Source organism: Coenobita brevimanus, chromosome 106, assembly GCF_032717465.1.
Source record: "Coenobita brevimanus isolate Jiangsu-jjx chromosome 106, ASM3271746v2, whole genome shotgun sequence".
NCBI classification, from domain to species: Eukaryota; Metazoa; Arthropoda; class Malacostraca; order Decapoda; family Coenobitidae; genus Coenobita; species Coenobita brevimanus.
The window spans coordinates 609941-635921 of record NC_137059.1 but is presented as its reverse complement, the minus strand read 5'-3'; the positions used below and the strand labels follow the sequence as shown (position 1 = coordinate 635921).

At 42.7% G+C, this 25981-nt stretch overlaps 1 protein-coding gene across 1 annotated transcript; it reads right to left on the bottom strand.

Annotated features, from left to right (window-relative positions):
• Window positions 1–5212: 5212 nt before the first annotated feature.
• Window positions 5213–20309, bottom strand: SCAP (SREBP cleavage activating protein). Its single transcript, XM_080285496.1, has 17 exons — window positions 20158–20309; window positions 19438–19609; window positions 18731–18855; window positions 18123–18306; window positions 15954–16093; window positions 13950–15346; window positions 13380–13600; window positions 12212–12372; window positions 11653–11779; window positions 10987–11273; window positions 10569–10869; window positions 9255–9417; window positions 8571–8746; window positions 7931–8139; window positions 6605–6734; window positions 6037–6099; window positions 5213–5389 (listed from the first exon to the last, which is right to left on the bottom strand). Exons 1-17 carry the CDS (start codon window positions 20307–20309, stop codon window positions 5213–5215), a joined length of 4185 nt encoding a protein of 1394 aa, XP_080141622.1.
• Window positions 20310–25981: the final 5672 nt, after the last annotated feature.

The window sequence follows — 25981 nt, the reverse complement described above, 5'->3', positions numbered from 1 at the left end:
CCAGAAGCTATGGGGTACTGGTATAACTGGGCAGTGGGGTCACCTGGTTATGTACCACCACATGAAGGCATCCCTATCCACCACCAAGGGCACCACAGGAAATTTAAAACAAAATTCTTGTGCACAAGGGTATTCTAATACGGACTTAACCCCTAGAATTTGGATGGTGTCCCTTTTTATTTTTCTCACGCTACCATCAGATGATTTTAGTCCACTTAGGGACAATTTTGCATATTGGATGGGTGTATTAGGGCTGCATGTGACCCCTCATGTTCCAAAAATGTTCCTAAGGTGAATAAAACCTTAGAGAGAGAGAAAAAAAAAGCCATTCCAGTCAGAGTTGGTTAATAAAGAGAGAAGATTTTAGAGACAAATAAAGAGGACTTACTGTACATGCTACGAGCGACTTCAAAATGGCAATCATCTTTTCCCAACATGCTAAAAGGTTTATAATATCTCACTGACAACAAACTCCTCAACTCTCTTAACCTCTTCAATCTGCTAATACATTTTAAACTTATTCTTGCTATCCCCAAACAATTTTATTGAACTTAAAAAAGATCTCTTGTACTGAAGGCATTAATGAAGGCTACATCTAACCCCTACGGCTGAATGTCTCTCCCAAGCTCCATAAAATAATATGAAGGTAGGAAAAATCTGAAGGTAGCATTTGGAATTAAATGGACTGACAGAGTGACAAATGAGGAAGTAAAGGAGCATTGTGATGTCGATGTGGATGCGACTGAAAAAGTTAAGAGAAATACTTTGAGATGGTTTGACAATGTGGAGAGGATGGAAAATGAGAGACTGACTAGAAGAGTGTGTATGTGAGTAAGATGGAGGAGGAGACCAAAGATGAGATGGTGGGATGAAGTGGAGAGATATATGACAAGGGTGTGTGAGTTGGAAGGAGGGCAGCCAAATGGCTGAGGACAGGGTGACTTACAGACAATTTATTCGTGGCCATCCCTTACAGGATTAAGGAGCCTGAAAATACATCACTGGTGTGAGGTAGTCCCTTGTTTAACCCAAGAACACTTTAAAATGAATTCTCGATATCTCAGACAATTCTGTTCAATTCAGGAGAGACTATGGGGACTATACGAGGTAGATACTGCCCTGATTAATCCTTTAACTACTTCAGATGGTGCAGGAGGGGGGTGCCTTCATGTGGTGGCATTGATATAACCAGGTGGCATCCCTCAACTTCTCCCTTCTCCCCCAAAAGAAGGACTGAAGACTGCAGGAAAGGAGCAGCTTCAGCTTGAATTCCACTGAGTTCATGTTCAGATGAACCTGGGACAACAACAATACACATATCTGTAGGGCTGGTGAAAGAAATGACTACCCCTGTATTCTCTCTATGTTTAAGCGGTACCACAAAGGGGATGGTCACCCCTCACCCTTGCAGAAAGGTAATTTGTAATGACCCACACTCAGGTCCATCATGACTTAAATTATCACCTAAAACAACTCCCCAATACTGCAACACCTACAAATATTTAATGAGACACACACACACACACACACCAATACTGTACTATAAAAACAGACTGTAAAGACGCTGGCAAGTGCAGGTTAAGAGACAGTTATCTGAAATGCTTCAGACCATAGGAGCAAATGTGCCAAATGATCTATATATCTATAGTAAGACACTTCAATCTCATAAGGGGTAGCCACAAACAAATCATACCTTAGTGTACACTGAACTTAAAGTTTCAACAAATTAACAGCACTTTACATTCCTATATACTGCATAATAAATTTGTACTCAAAGTAATGGGCAACATTTCTGATCTGCATGCTAAAAACAATGACTTGATATAGAAACACAGGTATATTCCCAAAGTTTGATGAATACATAACAAAAATAAATCGGACCGACTGAAATGCACTAATAAGGTGAGAGTTTTCATTGTATTTCAGCAGCTGTTTTCTTCAGACAGAACTGGGAAGATACTTGTTTCTTTGACTGTACATTCGTCCCTTTGGCTCAATATGCCTCATTTGTGAAACCAGTGAGTGTAAAGTATGCTTGGTTTGTCTACCTTGCAGTTAAGGTCTCTGAAGGTGAGAATAAGGGTAAAGATGGAAATGGCAGACATGTGGTGTGGATGATAATAGTAGCAGTGGTAGATGGAGGCACTCATCATCCATTCACTCGATGTAGTGCTGCTCTTGGGTGACTACCCTTTCCTCTCTCCTTTCCTTCCTCTTCTGTCTTTCTTTCCTTCATCCATTCCTCTTCCTTCTCTCTACAGGGGACTCTTCATTCAGCGACAAGCTAAATGAGGAAACCATTTACTATGCTGGGTGGTAACCATATAACCAAATTATGGCACCTGGTGGTTTAGTGGGTAACTATGGCGCTCCAATCGGACTGAGCCAGTGAAGGTTTATATCCAAGGGTTGGTTGGGGTTTATTGCTCCCTTAATGCCACTCAGGGATGAGACTGGTCACTCTCATCATATATGTCAGGACCAACTTGTCTAGCCCCAGGCTCCTACACTCCTCATGGGGCAACACAGGATAGGTGATGGATGGATGCAACTCCAGGCTCATCTGAACGTGAACAAGGTGGACTTCAGGATGAAAATGTCCTCATCCTGCTGTCCACTATCCTCCTTTCAGGGGAAGAGGGAGGGAACTGAGGGATGTTTATATATCCATGAAGCAGAACAACCAGTTATGTCAGTGCCACCACATGAAAGCATCCCTCTCCAGCACTAGATGTGAAGACAGTAGAGAATGCACTGGTGAGAGACAAGGAAAGGGATGGGAGGACACTGGTAAGAGAGAAAGAAGAGCAATAGGAGTTCATTAGGGAGAGAGAAGGAAAAATAAGTGAAGTGATTAAAAGGGTGGATGAGGTATATGAGGATACAGTAGCCTGGAGGCAGTTCTGTCATGACCATTCCCTGTCTGGGGGATCCAAGGAAGGAGCAAAGTGTTGGAAATGATGACAATGGTGATGATGACAATGACATAAAATGCAACATAAACAACTAAGGAAGTAGTGCTACACAGCCTGCTATGTCACTCAAGACAGGACTCCACAGGACATTTGTACCCTAACGTTCCTTTTGTTCTTCCTGTGCTACACATTAACCACAATACAGTATCTTAAGAAATACAAATAAAGCTACTTCCTCCCTGCAGGTGAGGATATCATTACACTGCTAGAAATTAATACTCATACTTCTCTAATGTACCTCTGTGTACACATTTTCACAATAATGTACAACCCACCAATGTATGTGTATCTACTTATCTATTTACCTACCTATCAATTTATCCATCTATCTGACCCATTTGCGTGTACAGCACTACATACGACAGCACTGAATAATATCAAACTGTTTCAGCACCATTTCCTGATCTCTTGGTGGGTCAGTTCCAGTTCACAGACACACACACACACACACACACACACACACACACACACACAATTATCTAAGGAGTACCTGTATCTCTGGGCTAACACTACTTCAATGGACACTTGGCATAATGTTCTTCTACTGCTAAGCTCTGCTCTCCTTCTCCTACATCCTATTCAATTTTTTAGCCTCTCTAATTTGGCGACATACTGTACATTTTATTCTTGACAATACCAGAAAACTAATGACCACTTTTTATATTAGTTAATCTTGCTAACTCCAGACAATCTCATTCAGGTAATCTCATACTGAAGGGGTTACTGAAGGCTTTATCTAACCCCTCCAATTTGGATATGGAAAAAAAATATCCCAAGTATGTTTGTCTGAGGGTAAAACTCAGTACTGAAGGGACTGAACTCAAGGGAACTGTCTTGAAGTAAATTAGGTTAACTACAATGCATTTACTCTAACCTGACATATATCCCCAACCCCTCCCAGTTCAGCTGATGGCCAAATATGGTCAGATTAGACATTAATTTGACTAGTAACCATGGAGACTCATTTCTTCCTCAAAACTTAAGGCTCAAAGAATTTCATGCAATCATGACTTAGTATTCAAGTTGAGGGAGAGGCCCAGCTCCATCAGGTGAAACCAAACACACTATTATGGTGGCCTTAAAAAAAAGTCAACAGACTAGTGTGGGGAAGCCTTTTTTTTCTTTTGCCATTTCCTGACAATTTTATCAAACTTGGAACAGGTCTATCTAACCTAACTTCTAAGCTGAATTAAATTGTCTAGAAAGAGCAAAATATAATTTAACACACAAACCACCATACTGAAGGAACTAATGGAGACTATTTCAAACCCTTCCACTCTGAGAGGTTAACAGAAAATAAGAAGAGAAAAATGGAAGTGGGAAGAATAATATACGGAGATATCATAATGGTGAAAATTGTATCCTCTTCTGTCTCATTATGTATTTTAAATTTCATTCTTGCTATCTCCAATTTTTTAATAAAATATAAGGACTAATTATGTTGTTGAAGCTGTGGTTCCAGGCTCAGCTAAGCATGAACTCAGTGGACTGCAGACTGGACCTACTCTTCTTATGCAGTCCACCATCCTATTTTGAGGGCTTTGTATAACAGTGCCTGGTTATATCATTGCCATTTCATGAAGGCATCCCTCTCCAGCACCAGGGACTTATGTCAGGGAAAGGATTAATGATGGCTACATAATATCTAGTCTTGCAGTTCCCAAAAATCAATCCTAAGCTAAATAATTGTCTGGAGACAGTGGGATAGTAAGAGGGGCGGCCAAGGTGGAAGTGGCTGCCCCTGATACACATCTGGCGACCCTAAATTTCCAAGGGTGCATCCATGGACTGTCTGAAAAGTTCACCTTTGGCCACTCTATAATCAGTCTTGACCAACCTAAGATCAAATGCCAAAGAAAGCATGTGAAAGAAATATAGAGGCCAGTGCTGGTAGAGGCAGACCTTATGTGGTGTGCTAGATAAGAGTTAAATAGTACACTGAAGAGAGTGAGAAGAGTGTTTGAGAAAGTAATAAAGGTGTGTGAGGATAAGGTGGCCTGGAGGTGCTTCTGTCACAGCCATCCCCTGTCTCGGGGTTCTCAGGAGGGAGACGGGCATTGGAGATGATGATGAACCCTTAGTCCAATCTGTTTTTTAAATAAGACATATGCCCCTAACTGGAGAGAGCAAGAAGAGAATATAAACCAGCAGTGTAGTGAAAGGGTAAATAGTTCAGTTTCTCCTCCTTCCCCAAAATGACAACAATAACTTGACTGCCTCTCACTCCATTTGTCACCTCACTCTAACTTCTCAGCCACAGGCAACTTAACGACTCTGAGCTCCTTGCCGTAGTCACACACGATGGTGTCGGCAACAGGCATCAGATGGCGGATGAACACAGAATCGTCGCTATCGCCCAGACGAACGATCCGCACAGGCATCCCAGAGGTTATGTCCCACACTGTTAGCGAGCCCTGCAAGGAACCACTTAAGTCATCAAGGTCACCAGCATAATTATCATCACCCAGACCATTTTTTCCCAGGGTGAGGTGAAATCCAGAAAACTGGGAAAGTATAAAAGTGAGAGAACTATCAACATCAATGTTGGTGCCTCGGTGGAATGAGCCAGACACTCACTCAAAAGTCACTCATGCTCCTAGAATCCTAGCTCCACCTCACAGACCCAACTAACCTCCTGAATTTATTTTGAGGGTCATTTTCTTACAACTATAGATGAAGCCAGGATTTCAAGGGCTTGATTGATGAGTGAATGGAACTGTGGCCCATTTAATTGGGCAAACTTTGGCTGCCTGGACGTTGCTACTCCTCACCCTGCCCTTGGGTGGGAGAGGGGGTCTGGATGATGATGATGAATACAGAAAGCAATAAGAACAGTGAAAGAGTGCCTAGTGAGTTTATGTGAGTGAGGTGGAGGTGGATGAGGGAAGAGGGAGCCTGAGGATAAGGTGGAGGGATGGGGTGGTGAGGCATATGAATGAGGGTACTGTGAGGAAGAGGGGGCACCTCAGTAAGGACAGGGTGACATGGAGGCAATCTGCCAGCAGTCACTCCCTCCAGGATGAAGGTGCCTGGCATGATAGAATAACAACAACCCTCTTACCTGTCTACTGGTGATGAGAAGTTTATTTGTGAGCATGACCATACTAGTGCAATACATCTGGGTCTGAAAATAAAACAATAAAGACACGTTAACACAATTATGGGAGAGAAAAATGCAGAAAAATATGGGTTACGGATAAAGGTATTCCTAATCAATTCTGCCAAATGTTCTCTTGTAAGCTACTTATATTAACACCTCGGATAAATAGCACAAAAGAAAAAAAAAAATCTGTTGGCTACTTATATTTACAATGTGGAAAATACCACAAAAAATATTACCATTTACCTTTCTGATGTCTGAAGCCACATCTATGAGAAGTGACCTCAACAAGAGAACTTCCAGGCATTTCTATCATGAGGAGAATTTTGTCTATTTGTAACTCATTTCCCATAGATCGGTGATTGAGTAAAACAATACTATGGCTCTTCATCTTTCCACAGCACTTCTTCATGACTAATACCATATTCTGGGGCCACTCTCCAATCAAATCCTTTAGACTGCTAGCTGCATCAGCTGAGATTTAAATCTGTGTCTATTTCCCTACTAACTCAGCCACCCCTCCTCTCACCATTTGTAGAGTATTTAGCAGGTGCCCTTGAAAGCGCTCCCACACACACAGCTTGTCATCTCCGCCCAGTGACAGGATGTAACTGGTGGTGCATGTCAGGGTGGTGATCATACCATCATGGGCCTGCACACTGGAACAAAATTACATGTTTATTTTCATCACCATTATCTTCCCACAATTATCCTGTTCTTAATCTAATTTGGCCCAGACTTTCATCCTTTTGTAGTTTACATAGCTCTGTGGCAGAAAAAGATAATAGCGAAATTCTTCATTTATTCATTCATCATCTAATCCAGTGTTGCCCCACGAGGAGCATAGGAGCTCAGGGCTGGGCAAGTTGGTCCTGACATTTAAGATGTGTGTGTGTGTGTGTGTGTGTGTGTGTGTGTGTGTTCCCATTATATCTCATGAATGGCTTGAGTTATCAACAAGAAACCTTCAGGGTTCCAAGATATGGCCAAAATCTTGCACATTTTCAAAAATGGAGACTCAGGGTCAAGGTCAAGGTCAAGGTCACCAAAATGGCTGCCAAGTCAACAAGTTTTTATCGTCCGCCTTTAGCACCATTAAATCTCATGAACGGCTTGAGCTATCAACATGAATCCTTCAGGGTATCAAGATATGGCCAAAATCTTCTTGCCCCTCCTGGGGGGCTGCCACTCCCCTGGTCCCCCCATGGGTCATGCCACCCCCCCCTGGCCCTCTGGAGTGGGGAGGCTGCCCAAAACCCTCTCTGTACTGTGGTCCCCCAGGGGGGTCCCACTCCCCTGCCCATCCTGTGCTCCTCGTGGGGGCCACCATCCCCCGTCCCCCCCAGGGGGGGCCGCACTTGTAACTTGGCCAACAACATATTCTTGCAGGCAATTAGCATTCAGCTCCCAAATGCTTTTCTTTCATTTGGTTATTTGGTTGCCATCCAGCGTAGTAAATGGTTTCCTGGTGTACAGGAAACCATCTGGTTTGTCACTTAGTGATGAGTCACCCACAGACAGAAGGAGGAGGAATGAGTGAAGAAAAGAAAGACAGAAGAGGAGTAGTAAAATATTATATATAAATAAATAAGATAAAAAATAAACAAGGTCACCATTCTCATTATGTTGACTCCATGTCACTCTGCCATGTGGCTGCCCTTCCACCAACTCACACCCATCCCCCTTATATATCTCTCCACTCCATCCCTCCATCTCATCCTTGGTCTCCCCTTCCACCTCATTCACAAACATTCTTCTGGCCAGTCTCTCATTCTCCATCCTCTCCCTATGGCACACCATCTGAGAGTTTATTTCACTATTCTATGAACCAGAGGTGAGTGTCATATGTGCATACCTGTAAACACAAGCCCCCGTGTACACATCCCACACACACAACATCCCATCCTGTGAGCCGCTGCCGATGATGGCCCCCACCCCAAGGTCCACTGCCACTGTACCCTCACTCCCTAAGGTGCCCAGGCTGCCATCCACAAAGACAGAGGTGATGGGGCCACAGTGACCATGCAGGGTGAACAGGGCACTGCCATCCATCATGTTAAATACCTGGAAAACACAATTAGCATCATCACCATCATCATCCTAAACACCATCACTCTATCCTCACTTCCTAGGTGCCCAGGCCTCTTTTAACTTAGGAATACTTGCCTGCAGAGGAAAGTGACAAACTGACAAGGTGAAATATTAGGGCAAAGAAACATATCTAACCTCTCCCAACTAAGGAATATTAGCCAACAGAGGAAAGTGCAGAGTAATGGTGGCAAAATATTAATGTACAAAAACATACCCAGCCTCTCCTAAACCACCTGCAGAGGAATGTGGAATGCAACAAGGTGAACTACTAGGATAAAGAAATTCACCAAGCCTCTCCCACTTTTATTATATTGTATTCGCCAGCAGAGGAGAGTGAGAAGTAGAAATGGTGAAATAAGCGATAGTGTAAGTTACATCAAGTAAAGTTTTGATGATGACAGTACCTTTAGCGTGTGGTCGTGTGATCCCGTAACGAGCCGTACATGGTCCCCAGTCATTATGGTGATGGGCTGCTGGTGCGCCCTCACCCCTGCATACCTCACCAGACGCAGGGTATCATCATACCCAAACGTCGCCCACCCACACATGCTCAAGTCATGACTGCCTCCTCGACTGTGACCTAGGAGGAAATGTGAATGCAAGTTTGAGTCAAGGTTAAGTGAACAGCAAACATGACAATAAGGAGAGGATGGAGAAATAGCTATACTGATTAGGACAGTGTATGTGATTGAGTTTTAAGTCAGGGTAAATGAATTTCATACCTGGCCATGAGGAGAGTATGAAGAATGAGAGACTGACTAGGAGAGCATGTGTGAGGTGGAGGAGGTAACGAAGGATGAGACAGATGGATGGGGTGGAAGGTTAGAATAGCGAAGTTTGTCTGAACTGAAAACAAGGAAGCTTGATGGTGGAGAATAAGGTGCCATGAAGGTAAATCGTTGTGGGACTGAGGTATCTAAGAATAAACAGATGAATTATGATCAGCTTAAACCATAGATCTGTCTGCTTGGCTGCAGTCAATGAGTCTGCTCAGGCAGATGGACCAAAGTAGGGGACTAACTACAACCATGTATAAAACATACCGGTACTGTATCTTGTACCTACTGCATAACACATACACTAGTTACCTTGCTTGCAGTGGTGGGATGGTTCATGATAGGGGTATGACGTAACATCAGCAGCCTCCAGCCTCAGCATATCAACACCACCATTCAGCCGTGCCACCATCAGCCGACTCCCAGACATTCGCAGCGAGGTAACCCCAGACTTCACGCCCTCTTCGTAAACACACTGCCAGCCATAGCATATGTCACACTGTGTTTGTATTAACCTGATGAGGATCCCTCACCCCTTTCAGCTCAGTGAGAAGTCAGTTTCACTAATAACCAGATTAATTTCTACTTAATACAGTGCATTTAACTCGACAATGTTCCCTAACCCTTTTCAGCTCAGTTGATGGTCCAGTGCAGAAGGGCAATTTAACATGTAACCAAAGACACTTATTCCTTTTTTTCATTTGTCATCTAATCCAGTGTTGCCCCACGAAGGAGTGTAGGAGCCCATTACTCCTACTTCATAAAAATGACTCGTCAAAGTTCCAGCAACCACAATATAATATAAAGTATCTAAGTTGTGAGAGAGACCCAGTTCTGTCAGGTAAATACAAGCGATTATGGTATATTCTATAATCTTCATCCTGACCTCTCTCCCATCTGAGGCTATCCTACATCAAGTGAGTAAATGGTAAATACCTCCACCTACCACAATTGAATAAAATAACAATGAATGGAAGACAATTGTAGTCTGATATTTGGATATTTTTTCTATATTAAATTTGCCTTTCCTTCCTTTGTTCCTCTTCCATAAAAATAATCATAACATTTTTATTCACCATCCAATCCTATGTGGCCCCAAGAGGAGTGTAAGAGCCTGGGGCTAAGCAAGTTGGTCCTGACATTTAAGATGAAAGTGACCAGCCTCACTTATCCCTGAGTGGCATTATGTGAGCAATAAACCCCAACCATCCCTTGGATATAAACCTAAACCAACTCAATCCGATTGGAGTGCTGTAATTACTCACTAAACCACCAGGTGCCATAATTTGTTTATATGGTTACCACCCAGCATAGTAAATGGTTTCCTAGTGTACAGGAAACCATTTGGCTTGTCACTCAGTGTAGAGTCACCCACAGGCAGAAGGAAAAAGAAAGAATGAAGGAAAGGAAGACAGAAGAGGGAGTGTAAAGTCACCAAAGGCAGAAGGAAGAGGAAAGAATGAAGGAAAGAAAGACAGAAGAGGAAGGAGAGAAGAAAGGAGAGGGCAGACACCTAAAGCAGCACTACATCCAGTGAGTGGATGGTGAGTGCCCACACCTGCCACAAAACATTATTATTAATACCAGTAATAATATTAATAATAATAATAATAATAATGCACTCACCTTGAGCAAACTTTTATAGACATCCCAGACCTCCACCCTTCCAGATCCGCACCCAACGATGACCAATGTATCCTGACACTCCAAACACCATATGGGCGACACCTCTTCCTCACCATCATCCTTCACCACCACACCCTCACCCCCTTCACCACCCACACTGTGTCCCTGCAGGGCCCCCACAGGAATATTACCAGCACTAAGGTTCCTTATATGCTGTGTGTGTCTTTGGGGGAGTCCTGTGCTCTCTGTGTATGAGGGTGAACGTGTCATAATCTTGGCATTCTGTTCTTGGCTATAGGAGGGAGAATGGGTCATTCCTTTAGCACTGTGTTCTGAACTATAGGAGGGGGAACGTGCCATCATCTTAGCACTGTGTTCTAAGCTATCGGATGTCTTCCGAACGCACTGTTGCCGATATTGGTCTGTGGCATCTGATGTCTTCCTAACGCACTGCTGCCGATATTGCTCTTCATCCTGCAGGAGCCTCCGGTGCTCCTCATATAGCCTCTCAAAGTGCGTAAAGTGCCCGCCTCCCTGGTACGACTCTGCCGAATGGCTGCGGAAGTGGAGGTCAATGGCAGGGCTGAGGTCAGGGAAGGAGTGGAAGAGGTTAGTGCTGGAGGTGCTGCCTCGGTGCTGACTACTTCTGTTGCAGGTTTCTATCGATGGCTCGGTATTCTCGCAGTCACTGTCGTCCCTCTCGTACTCATACAGGCCGTGGCTGTGCATATTAATACCACACCGTACTATAAACAGCACCAGTGAATGATAAAGGAAATGCAAAGTAACTGGATTATTCAATATAATACGGTACTGTTGTATGTAGGTTTACTTTGTGTATGTGATGCATAAATAATACAACTGATTTAGAAATGCTTTAAAATACACAATGGTTCAAATTAAGGATCACAAAGACCCCCACACTGAAGCACTGTCTGCAGTGTTGATATACCTGCCACCAGGCAATTTGTTTTTTAAACCCTGACCCAGTATCCAATCAGTTCTCCATGAATGTAACCTGGTTGTATAACAAGGTTGATCTGCACTTTTACGACAACACTGGCATGCCTTACCTTCTATCCACCTCCACTCCCATCTTCCTAAAGTAAGCATAATCGCCAGGCTGCGATCGTGGAGAACCAGACTCATAATCGGAGTGGGGCTCCTCCCCGTTGTCCGGTGACCCAGTGCGAACATCGGGTTTTGTGGGGCTGTTGGAAGTATGCCAAGATGCACTGTATGCACAAAGTTCTCATTGCAACTAATCTTTTCTTATATTTTCTTTGTCATTATGTCCAGATTAAGGTAATGAGATATTGCTTCTAACTCACTGAGCCCTGGAATGCCTTTTTCAAATAATTTCTGCCATACTCATCTTTGCACATTTTTCTCAAACTGGAGAGGTTAAATAAAGCATTACAAAACCCCTTAGTACAAGATACCTTTCTCAAGTTGAATAAAATCAATTAGCGACAAAAAATAAATAAATAAGTAAATAAACATTACATCAATCAGATTCAAGAGGTTAAAGGTCTGCCATTTAAAACAAATTCATGGAAAAAAAAAAAAAAAAGATGACATATAGGAAGGACTGCACACTCACAAAGTACATCACCTGCAAAAATAGCCACACATGGACTGACCTGCGCCTGTCAATGTTTGCCACACACTCTCCTGTGGTCGGGTCCCACACTCGTATGACCCCTGCCAAGCATGATGACACCAGCAGCACCCCATCAGTACACATGCACTCAACATCATGCTGGTGCCCCGTCAACACCAGTGGAAGTGCGTCACCAATGATCTAGACATGTGTCAGAGAATAATCATGTTATTAACCAAATGTACACTTGACATCATATCAAAATAAATAAAAGAACATACATATGCACACATGCACACACATATCTGCATACATATATAAATACCTGCTGTCCAAAAAGCCATCAGTTTGATCCCAGGCTGGGGCAGAGAAGGACATTATTACAGCAATCCCTCAATTATCTGGACGTTAATTATCTGAACAATCCATTATCTGGACGCTATGATCTGGCTGTTCAAAACCATTTTTTGTACATTTTTCCATTTTATCCAGACAAACTGCTTGTGTCCAGGTGGAAATTATGGACGTGTGAAAATTTTCACCCGGCTGGGATATTTTTTCAAGGTTTTTGTCACTGCAGGGTATGGCCCTGCAGTGGTGATTGCCTGTCTATTGTTGATGGGTCTACTTGACCATGGTAATTGCTTGGCTGTGGTTAATAGGTATACTTCACCAGATAGTGTAAAACACCAGAACTAAGTGTTGTACGATGTACTGTAGTGGCCTTTTACGGTGGATTTCATGGGAGAAGTCCATTATCCAGACAGATCCACTATCCGTGCATGCCTCTGGCTCTATTACATCAGATAATTGAAGGATTACCATATTCTGACATGATGGTAGGTGGGGGCACTCACCATCCACTCACTGCTCTCAGGTAGTTACCCTCTCCTCCCTTTTTTCCTGTCTTCCTCACCCAAGAGCAGCGCTACACTGAGTGAGTGGGTGGTGAGTGCCCCAACAATCCCAAACAATATTCCTCCTAACCTGTGAAGTCTCGTTGCTGAAGGGTGGTGTCCCACACCCTATCACAATGCCCTCCACTCAACACACTTTCTGGAGCAAACACAATGATACAGTGCCAACACCAGGAACAGTACAGTGGGACTCTCTTTCTCTCTCTGACACACACACACACACACACACACACACACACACACACACACACAAGTATCTACTGTACATTCCCATACAGTTATCTTCCTCACCTGTGAAGTCTCATCACGTGAAGGGTCATGGCTGCCACCCCACCATGAGGCCCTCCATTCAGCATAGTTCCTGGAGCACACACAGTGGTACAGTGTCACTGTGGCATACACTAAAAACAGTACTGCAGGAATCACCAGCACCGCCGTCAACAGTAGCTCACCCGACGATGATGGCACAAATGCCGACTCTCCCACTGCCTCATCGTCCATGCTTTTGGAATCTGGAGAGGTAATATAATTATATGAGTAAAAACAGCAATAGTTAACCTTTTGAGATTCCAATGACATGTTTTACAGTCATTTCAAATCCAACCTCAGAGATTCTGATGACTCGTTTATGTGTCTATCTATCTGTCTATAGCCAGAATGCCTTCATCCTGGAAGGAGTGGCCACAAATAAATCACATCCATGTCACTCTGTCCTCTACCATCAGGCTGCCCTCCCTCCAACTCACCCAATACAGAAGCACTCTGGTAATCTTAATAAGCTGTTTGGAGGGAGGACAAATAAATAAATATGCATCGCTCTATTCAAAGGGTAGAGATAATGTAACATCTGCAGAACCCTACCTGACTGGGATATGTCGGGCAACCAGGGACTACCATTGGGATCACTGGGGTTGTGGACACTGAGTGCATCTTCTGGGGTGACGGGCAGGGACAGCAAAATAGGCGGGAGAATGCTGAGGTAGTGTCCAGTGAGGCTGATGTTGTAGTAGCTGAAGAGTGTAGGCCAGTGGGAGTGGGGAAGTTTGCGTAGGATGGAGCGTGTACGGTGTTTCAGTTGTTTCAGTCCATCATATTCCTTTGATGCATTTGCTGCAGCCAAGGGAGGTGGGACCATCGATGAAACAGACTTGGACACCTGTGTATGGTTAATGCTCGATGTTGGTGGCGGCATCCCTGACTCGTACATGTAATTGGATCGATTTGTGAGTGAGAATATGACTGACGGCAAGTCCCTTGGTTTCTGTAAATCATTCACAGACTCGGAGAAGTGGTCAATGAGCCCTGAACTGTACACCATAAAGGCGATCCAACCCACAAACACACAGATAAACATACGCTGAAACATCCTCCTCTGGGCAAAGAAGTAGGCCACACGCAGTCTCTTGGGCATTCTTTCAGCACTCTGGGGTGCACTCTGAGGGTGGGCAACTCTGTCCCGCCCATTACACTTAACAGAGGATTCAGAGGGAGCATTTCTTCGGTGCAAATTGGGCACCAGAGATCCACCACGTTCAGTGTTACTCACATGGAGTCTAATTCCGTTATTCAGGTTCTGGCTGTGGTATCTGAACAAATTGGAAAAAGGTCCAATGCTGGCTACAGTCTGCTTTTTCTGGTCCTTTGAATCTTCATAGCGATGCAGGTCGATGGCAAGAACTGAGGTCAGGAAAATAAGCTGCATATAAAGATCACACAGCAGCACCACACTCCCATAAATGCAAAACTCCTGGACCAGCGGAATGAACAGAAAGAAGGATACTGTCACTATGGTTATCATGGTCAGGAAGTATTTGGTAATAGTCCAGCCTTCCCTGGCAAGTCCCTGGGCCATGCGGATCTTGATGTCCAGATCTGGGGGTGTGGATAAGACCGAACGAATAAGTGCCATGCTATTTTCAAACCCCAGAAGGCCAGCTAGTACAGGGTATACAAACTTCCCCTTACTGTGCAGAGGTCGAAGGCCAAAATACGCACACAGACCGACAGACATACACAGCGAGGCGATGAATGTGGCCTGCACACTGACAGCCATGCCAAATTTACTCTTAAAGTTCTTCAACCTAAGGAAAGAGAAGTAGATGCAGACAAAGAGGATGCAGTAGAAGATGATGAGAAGGAATTCCCACAAGGACAGGCGGGACGGGAAGTAGATGTGTGTGATCTCCTCCCTCCCTGGATGGACTGGTTGGTGCACTGGATAACGTGATGCCAGCTCCTTCTCCAACCCATTTACAAACCTGCAATGACAAAAATTGTTTCAGATTTCCATATGTCAAATCTATATATGGTATACACACACACACACACACACACACACACACACACACACACACACACACACACACACACGTAGCAATTGTAGCCCCATGTTCACCAGAAATGTGAACCTGGCAGATTGCAGGCTAAAGCTGCCCTCCTCCAGTCCACCATCCTTCATTTGAGGGTATGGGATGAGAGTTGGGGGATGCTTGCATTGCCAGGCAGTGAAACCATCTGGGTACATTGGTGCAATCACATGAAGGTGTTCTTCTCCAGCACCAAAGCACAGAAAATTAAGGTGGACTGCAGTCTTTACTGTAATTCAGTTGTTTCTTCTTGTATGTTGGTAATATGTTCCACACTATCAGGTATTTTTACCACACAATTCGATATGTAAAGTTAGGGAAAGAAAAGTGCTACAGGCTAATACTATGAGGAATGATAGTGAAGTATACCTTCATGTGGTGACACCAATACAACTGCATATCCTCACTGCCAGGTTATATATCATTCAACTCCCTTATTCCCCAAAAGAAGGATGGCAGGCTGCAGGAACCAGGGTCAAGGAAACTCTGCAGTACTCACTCCTCATTATACTCCTTCAGTGCCAGTGTGACAGCGTAAGTAATGACTCGTTCTGGGTTGCGGCTGCGTCTGAACCCAATCTCCCTGGACGGCACACCAAACAGGATGTCCGCTACGTTGGTTTCACCTTCATAGCTGGCCTGAAAAGTTAACAGAAAAGTGGAATACAGTACAGGCTGTCCCCGTTTTAACAATGAGATGCGTTGGGGAAAATCCATTGTTGAGCCTGGGTATCGTTAAACAGGGACACCATAACATAGCAAGTATAGGGATGTGTTTGGGAGCCATGGTTATCCTCCCCCCCCAACCAAGTCCAAAATCCACCTAAGTGAGTCTAAAAACAAGTTTCTAGCTCACCTAAACCCCCAAATAGCTTTAAAACAAGCTAGAGTAAGCCTAACAGCAGTTTATCCCACCAAAACCCAAAAATAAAAAGCTGAAAATCATCAAAACTAAGTCTGGAAAAACTCAAACTTAGCAAACTGTAACAAAAATGACAGTGTTCACCCCATCTATGACTAAAACACATTAATCTAAGTCTAAAAAGTTTATAAATCAACCTAAACACAAACTTTGAGTCTAAAATACACCAAGCCCTTGTTTGTTGACTGATCGTTTTTAGACAGTGTTTTGACATATATAAATCTATACCCTTTCTCGTTGTTTAAAAAGGTTATCCTCGCCATTTTCGACAATTCAAACCGTATGCCGCCAGACAGACCGGCTAAGCTGCCTCTCTTACGTTCTGCCCTGCTGATTGGTTGCCTTTTCATTCATTTGCATTTGTATTTAGCCTCGTGGAATACTACAGCACCACCATGGCTCCATCCACGACCCCTACTATCACCCCTGTCAAGCGCAGTCACGTGTTCACCGACCTGAGTGAATGTTTCGTCATCGCATGGTCAGGTGATGATTGCACCAATGATTAAAGAATACTCTTAACGCACGATGCTGTTTTGACACCAGTTTTACTTAATGCACATCTTAGTTTGCACTACATTAGGTAGGTTATAATCATTGGGGGGTCCGGAAGGCAAAGCCCCGCAGTTAGGGTTAAGCACTTCCAGTTAGGCTTCCACTGGTATTTATGGTTTTAAACTGAATACATTAGAGTTTATTTGGTGTGGTGACGTCACATCCAGTCAGCGGGATAGGCAATAAACATGCTATCGAAGGTGTTCAGGTGGCTTTTTTTATTATCGCTATGTAGGTATATTTTGTTTGTTCTCCAATATTTTTTTGACTGAAAATCAAATGTCAATCATCTGAGATATATGTAGCACTAAAATAGTTTTCCTTGAGAACATAGGTCTATAAGAAAACAGCTCAAATTCCTGTATCACTTTTGTTCATATTTACCGGTATTTTTTTCCATCTTTTTTAAATATTCTTTGAATGATGAAGGTGGTCAGGAATCTAACCCCCCTATTTCTTAATAATCTTAAGGCAAAAATAGGTTTGTTATTTAATCAATTCGTTATTCAACCACTTTTTATGGAATGCATCCCTGTTGAATAGTGGGGGAGAGGTGTATCATCAAAATTGACTCAATAAAACAAAACCCATCGGACAACCAGAGACTGGCCATCAATGGAAGGGGAAGGGTGTTAATTTTTTCATATCGCTCAGGCAGGGTGTCATATAGCAATGAATCGTATAGCAGGGTGGACCTGTATAATCATACCCTTTTTACTCAACTTGGCCTAAAGCTACCATCTCTTCATCTTTATTACTTAGCTGTAACAACACATTAACACTGCAATATGGTGCCAGTCATGAAGAAGCTCTATGAAAAGAACGCAGAGCCACAGTGCTGTCTTTTTCTGGCACTGATCTACATAAGATATGCTACAAAGGGACGAGAATCTGGGTAATGTTAACGTGAAAAGGGTAGAGAGTGTCTGGATATCATAAGCCATATATTAATCAAATGTAATTCATTAAAATAATCACTCAATGAAATGACACCATGTTTCTCTTAAGTAATCCTCAGCATGAAGTTAGCCATGGATGTTTTCTATGGACTGGAGGCTAATCGAAGTACCCAAACTAGCTAATTACTTCCCAACAGTTGCCAGGAACGGATGAGAAAAAAAGGAATCAACGATGTGCAATAAGATTTGTAACAAAGGGTGAGTGTCACTCTGGACTTGGTTATGTACGTACCATCAGTGAATTAACGGTAAGGAGGACGTGGGGATCCTGGAGGAAGGAATACTGATTGCGTGCCCAGAGGTCTGCTGGGGACAGCATCAGGCAGTTGTAGTGAGGCAGCACCTGGCCTGCACCTCCAACCTTCTTAACAACACCCTCAATCAGCAGACACTCAGTACCCAATGTTACACTATGGCTGTGAGAGAGAGATGTGATAAATAAGATACAATATAATGGCCCACTCATACATCCATACATCACATCCAGCCAACACCTCAACTGTCTCATGAACACCCTTGATTAACAGACTCTCGATATCCAGGATTACACTGCAGCTGCTGGGAGAGCCATAATATGCTCCACCTTGAAAGCTGAGTTGTATCAATTGGAGAACACTAGTATATGATGCTAGTCACCAAGAACTGATATAGAAATGCTGTAAAGTTATAGTATCATCTTTTTTTGTCACCGAGTTACGTAAAATAAGCTGTAATAGGCCACAAAACCGGGCCAAATTTTAGTTACCAAGCTTAGAGCCAAGTTTCACTCTCATGGCAGTACCTCCCAGGGTTAACAGTAGCCAAAATCACCCCAAACAAAGAGAGAGACCCAATACTTACTTGTGGCTAAGCTGGTAGTTGCTTATAGTCTCAGCAAGATGGAACACAGACGACAGTGGGCCTCGGTAACTGTCGCTCACTGTTAACCCTTCTTTCCATGGCACCACTCCACTCTTAACCACAATCTAGAAAAAAAAAAAAGTTTAAATGTTTGCCTTAATAAAAAGCCTACCTGGAAAAAAAAAAAATGCTACATATGTTTTCCTTGATAAAGATTCTACCAAAAAGAAAGGGTGAAGCAGAATCCAGAAACAATAACATCATCGTTCACATCATCAGCCAGACCTCTTTTCCTACCCAACAATTTGATGAGGCAGGGTCCAGAGAGAAAGAGATGTCCTGATAGAAAAAGAAACTCATCAAACGTTTGCCCAGTTAAATGAGCCATACTCTCACTCACCATTCACACCCTCAGAAACAACTAAAATCAAAGTACACATGTCGAACTAGAGATCAGTGTGCCCTGTCAATCATCATCATCATCATCCCCGCCCTGTGAATCCATCTATCAATCTACTGTCAGATGCTCTAATACCACTAAAGGGGGTCACAAACAAATTGCCCCCATGTCACTGTCCTCTGCCATTTGGCTGCCCTCTTTCCAACTCACCCCCCCCCTCCTTTTTATGCCTCTCCATGCCATTCCTCCATCTCATTCTTGGTCTCCTTCTCCTCCTCTTCATCGCCACTTGTCACCACCAACTGACCTGCTGTATGTATGCACGAGGAGGCCCCTGATACCACAGGGGTGTTGGTGTGGGCGATGGGTCAATTCTGATGCCGCCCTCTGGTGCTGGCGGTGGCACACTGTGGTTGGACAGTGATGTCACGTAGTCCTGTGGCAGATATCCAGGCAGGGGCAGATGCCACAGTGGGGTGCTGAAAATAATGAAATAATCGTCTTTACCAGCACCATTATCACTATCACTGTCATTACCGTACCTTTTTTCTCACCTATACCATACTAAAGTACAGTAATAAGGTCTTGTATACCTTAACCATCAATACGATACACAAACAGAAAAATTACAACACAAAAGATGAGCACTATCTGCCGTGTCTGCTGAAACAAACCACATATTCAAACCTTCAACACCTTTCCATCTTGCAAGTTACAATTCATATATAAAAATCTGCTTTATACATTTTATTTACTACTGTAATGTCAATGGCAACTGAAACCATTCTGTTGACCTTCATATGAAAAAAAGTTGCAACCCCTGTTATGTATACCCCTGAAAAGTATAAACACCTACTACAAGATTCTGTACAAGGACAAATAAATAAACAAAAGCATTACAAGGCATGTGCACACACACACACACACACACACACACACACACACACACACACACACACACACACACACACACACACACACACAGAAAATACAGACAGAAAAAGTAAGAGTGCAAGCACTGACTCACCATACAATGAAGAAGGATGCGACAGCAAGGAGTATAACTTTCCGAGGGTGCTTTGCCACCATGAGACCATAGCGGTAGTAGACCTGTGCTACCATATCAGGCAGCGCACCCCCACCCCCACCCCCACCACCCCCTTCACCCTCCTCCGCCATCTCACTGCCGTAAAAACCTGAAACACATAACTGTATTACTTTCATTAGCTATCATCATCACCATCTCCGATGCTCTGCTCTCTCCCAGGAATCTTAAACAGGGGATGGCTGCAACAGAAACTCCTCCAGATTACCTTATCCTCATGCACTTCTTTCACTCTCTTACTCTTTTTCTTTCACCAATACAGTATGCCCTCCACCTCATTCAATCTCCCCCTCCCCCTACCCCCTCCAACTCACTCACATAAACTTTGCTAGTCAGTCTTCTATTCTTCACTCTCTCCATCTAGCAAGAATAAAACATGAAAATACTAGCCATCATTAGAATGGAGAGGTTACTAGCCAAAAAGAATCAGTGCAAATTACTTATGGTACTATGACAACCTACTGTATGGGGCTTGCAATGTGATGCACAGGGGATTTAGCAGCAGAGGAAGTGACGATACTGTATCTTTCTCTGACCTAATTAAATCTATCAATGCCATGTGAGAGGAAGCAGAATGAAAAACTGACTAGGCAAGTGCATGTGAGAGGATGAAGATTGAAAAACTGACTAGGAGAGTACATGTGAGTGAGGTGGACAGGAAGATGGAGAGGTGGAGACTAAGGATGAAACAGAGGGATGGAGTAGAGGGATACATGAAGGAAGTGTGAGTTGAACTGGAGAGAGGGCACCCTAAAGTGTGCCAGACAGACAGAGGGACAGACCTAAAGGAAAACAGATAGAGAGACAAACTAAGAGCCATACTTAAGTACCATAAAACAACGTAACTTCGGACAGCGCCCAAACTTCGGACGTTTTGCAAAAAAATGTAATAATTGAAGTTTATTGGAAGAGAGTGCGATATTTGCAAAAAATATTGATATGGGTAGGTAGGGTAATCTTTAAAGATTATTATGTATAAGTCTTATTACACTAGCTTGAATATGTGTGGGTGAAAAAAATTTATGAATCAAATGGTAAAAAAATTGACATTTTTTAACCCTGCAAAACTTTGTTCACACAGAACAAACAGTTTCAATTGTAAGAACATAATTAGTAGGATTATATGTGGAAAAGTGTTGTAAGTATTGGGCAGTAAACTATTTAAAAAAATATATACATGCATCACCTTGCTATGACTGTTTTAACGAATAACTCTGTATTTAAAAAAAAAAAAATCCTAAATTCGGACAGCCAAATTACTGGAAAAATACAGACAATAGGTGTGTGTGTGTGTGTGTGTGTGTGTGTGTGTGTGTGTGTGTGTGTGTGTGTGTAATTCACCGGGTGGGTCAGGATCGCTTGATGGTCGTGATTGTCAGCTTTTACCCTCCCGGAAGGGAGCTGAGAGCTCATATAGTCCGATCTAAGGGCAAGGCTGTGACCTTCACACACGCACACACCCGTCCCCTTGCTCAATGGGGACAGTAACCATCCACTTCGTCAGTGAAACTTTTTGCACCCTGAGTGAGGCGCGAACTCTAGTCTACCAGATGGCAAGCGAAAACGCTACCACTGAGCCAGTGAGGGGGGTGTGTGTGTGTGTGTGTGTGTGTGTGTGTGTGTGTGTGTGTGTGTGTGTGTGTGTGTTTACAACCACAGGCCTATTTGGGATGTTTGTTTCTGTGTGTGTGTGTGTGTGTGTGTGTGTGTGTGTGTGTGTGTGTGTGTGTGTGTATGTATGTGTGTGTGTGTGTATAAGACTAAAGTGTGTAGCTCGTTAATACATTCCATGGTGCCTTCATAACATGTGCCTGAGTGTGCGTGTGTCTACTGATTTGTGCGCGTGTTAGTGGGTGTGTGGGTGTCATTGGAACCAGTAAGAAGTGTTTAACATTATATTATGTTATTTCAGTATGCATTTGTTGAGTCAGTGAGGTAGCTACTTGATAATTAAGTGAAGTTTTGTTCAGGAAAAAGAGATCAGTTCCCCTTACAGTTTGGAAAATATGCAATGCCTTTTTATATAATTTTTTCATCTGAAAAAGTTTCTGAAGAGTTCTTAGTTATATTTATGGCCAGATTACCTGACTACAATGTGATATGATGCATCTTAATGTGATCTCAAATAATGTGCTCAAAAAAGAAGATATGTTTGGATATTTCTCTTTATATATGTATACCTTGGGCCATGAGTGCCCAGTATTTTTTTTGACATTTTTAAAAAAACTTTAAAGTGTCCAAAGTTTGGCCAGTGTGTCCAGACAGGTGCTATTAACCATTCTCATGTTTAAAGGGCAAATACTTGGATGTCCGAAGTTTAGAAGAGGTGTCCGAAGTAAGGAAATTTGTTCCTAACTTCGGACACTTGAAAAAAAAAATAAAAAACACGAGTTTAGCGTGGTTAATTTTTTTTATTATATAGATTCAGTAGCTACTGTCCCTGGCTACCACATGACACCAACAGGGATAAAAATTGTACCATTTTACACAGAGTTATTCATTAAAACACATTAAAAAATGTCCGAAGTTAGGGTGTTTTACAGTACTATACATTAATCATAATAAGCAACCTCTTTTTTTTTTTTTCTTATTCTTGCTATAATTTTTGTTTTATTGTTAAAATTTTTATTTAATTCTTGCTAATTTTTGTTTTATACTTCCTATAAGTTTCCTTTTTATTACTGGTATAATTTTTGCTTGTTTTGAAATGTTATATTTCATTCAACTTACAACAGGTTTTTTGAACTGGAGGTGTTGAATACAGCCATTATTAACCCCTTCACAACCATTGTGAATCTCCCTGGCTCTACATACTTTCCATAGCACTTCTTTATGACCAGCATCATATTCTAGAGTTAATCTAACCTAACATGACAACCTAGCCAAACACAACCAACCTAACTGGCCAGAACTATTTGGGAATCAGTGAGTTTTGTATCTGAATCAACCTATTGCCCTCTGTAGGATGTCACTGGCAGCATTAACAAACCTAATTTGGTGCTCTTAGTAACACAGCTAAATGTTATTCCTTCAGAACTGGATGATATCAATTTTATTTTTTTTCATTCATTGCCAGACGCCATGTATCCCAAACGGGGTGGCCAAGGACTTAGAGTTAATTGTTTTACAGGGAGGGGCACTAATCCTCCACCAACCCCACTTGACACTCAATGAATTATGCAATTATGAAAGACAATCCTTGTCATAAAACTTTCAGTTTTTGTTAATGGAAACTCCTCCAGTTTGTCCAAATGTTTAATGGAAAATCTTTAAGTTCCCTCAAGAACTCAACTACAGATCTAAATTTCTCCATTAACAATCTGTATGCTAGAATATACTCATATTCTAAAACTCAGGATCCTATGACTCATCCTCAGCCAACTACAACTGTCTATACTTAGCTGGAGAATATTAGGTGACCACACCAGGAAAAGATAAGTGTCATTAACCTGCTCATGGTTGAGACAACTAAGATTCTATTCTAGTTAATGCCAAACTATTTATTCAGCCTAACTAGGGGATACTTATATTGTTAATAGTTAGCTACCACTAGCTTATTGGTTGCAGTACCTCCCTAAACCTCCCATGACTCTCAGCTAAATGAAATCATCTGGTATTGGCTGGAATAGAAAAGCAGTGTTGTCTTGACCATGAGTGTTACTACTGTATCTAGCAGCCACCAGAATAGGTCCTCCAAGCCAGTCAGAGCTGATGCAACCCATGAACTCCTTAGTCTATCCCTAACTGAACTATTTTACGTTTGACAAAATTAAGCTTCCAAGTCAATTATTTAGAGGCCCTTATCATGTAGTTTTATCAAATTCCTGCGTAACCTGTGTCAGTATGTTATCACATTCTTCCATTACCTCAGGTCTGCATGCACACGCAACTGCTCACAAACTTCCAAGCACCCATAAATTCCTAATGTTTACACGGCCTGTTTGCCAAGTCTAGGGTCATCATGTCTTATTACATATCTTAGTGTGATAGTACAGGGTGGAATGGGCACTCACAATTGTTTCATTGCCTGTGAGTGACGTCAAAAAGGGTCATTGAGCTGATCACAGGCAAGGTTAAGCGTAGTGGTAGCAGACGAGCTGCGAGCATTGTTTACCTGCGTAGATGGCGCCCCCGGCACTGATGGGTGAGCAACGGCACGCGTCATATTGCAGTCCCATGACTCACTCTGGTTAAGGACAGGGACGCCTTCATGTGGTGGCAGCTAGATGACCGGACAGCTAAACTGTATTAACTAACTCCCTATACGCCGAAGGAATGCTAGTGGACTGCAGGAAAACGGCTACTTCAGCCTGCAGTTCTTTGGGTTCACGAACTTCACATCTGAACCACTCGGTTGCATGTTCTCATACATTTTTTTCGCCTATACCCATTTCTCCCCCACCCCCTACCCATCTCTATTCTTGGAGGGTATTTTGAAAGATGCAGTCACGGTATTCAAACCAACTCTCAGGAGAAAATAGTCACTGGGGACCAAAGAGAGTTGTAGGTGCAGAGGGCAGCTAAGGGGATTATTTTGGGGGAACCACTGAAAAATTTTGCCTGCAGCAGGTCATAACCTACATGGACTTTTTCTAACTATTTATTGTCAGATGCCGTGATCTCATGGGATGCCTACAATTATGTCACCTCCAAATTGCCTTGTCTTCTGCCATATGGGTGCCATCCCTCCAACTCACCCGCTCCATTCTCATACACTATATCTCTACACTCCATCCCTCCATCTCATCCTTGGTCTACTGTACACCTCACTCATACACTCTACTAGTGGCTCATTCTCTATCCTCTCAACATGGCCAAACTATCTCAGACTACTGTATTTCTCTTAACACTTTCAATCACATCCACTTAAACACCACAACACTCCTTTATGTCCTCATTTATCTCGCAACTTCAAGAATGTAATTTATTCCACAACCCTATAGATTGTATCTATGTTTTCTCGATTTACAACGCTGGGTGGTAACCATATAACCAAACCATACGTGCTCCCTACGTGTCAAGTGGGTTGGTGGAGGGTTAGTGCCCCTCCCTGTAAAACAAATAACTCAGAGTCAAATGGCCACCTCGTACGGGATTATGGCGTCTGGCAGTAGATAGATAGATAGATAGGTAACAGCAAATCCTTTGGGAGGGGTCAGGAAAGATCCAACATACCAACACACCTCCCTATAAAGTCATTGGAGGTATAGACTAGAGTACCCGGGTCTGAGGCTAATTCTGCTTAGAGACCTTTTAGCTACCTAACTACATACATTAATAAGCTACTGCCATGTGTGTGTGTGTGTGTGTGTGTGTGTGTGTGTGTGTGTTTAATAACCTTACCTTCATGTACAGTGAGTCAAGAGTTTCTGTACTGCAACATATGCAATAGTATCTGAGTGTACAGTTCATCCAAGGATGAAAAAAAAAAAAAAGGCAATATTAAAAAAAATAATAATTCTGGTAAAAGAAACAAATCTGTATTGTATTATATTTATAGTTGTACTGAAAGTACCAAGTGCATGTACTAAATAATACTCCGTAGAAAAATTTGCACAATATACAGTATAAATCAGAATACTGTAGTAGTTATGGCTGCAGTTACCTATACTCTTTTCACTTTACCTTGGCCCAGATTTTTGTCTTTTTTTGCAGATTATTTCAAGTTGGAAGATAGCAGAAAAAGACAATGCTACAGCTCTACATCCTTTCCATGGCATTTCTGCCTGACTAGCTTCATCTATTA

Coding starts and splice junctions, on each gene's coding strand:
- SCAP (XM_080285496.1), bottom strand. CDS start 20,309: ATGGCGGAGGAGGGTGAAGGGGGTGGTGGGGGTGGGGGTGGGGGTGCG. Junction 15,347..15,953: donor CTGAAGGAGTATAATGAGGA/GTGAGTACTGCA, acceptor TTGTCATTGCAG/GTTTGTAAATGGGTTGGAGA. Junction 8,747..9,254: donor ATCCCACCACTGCAAGCAAG/GTAACTAGTGTA, acceptor ATTTCCTCCTAG/GTCACAGTCGAGGAGGCAGT.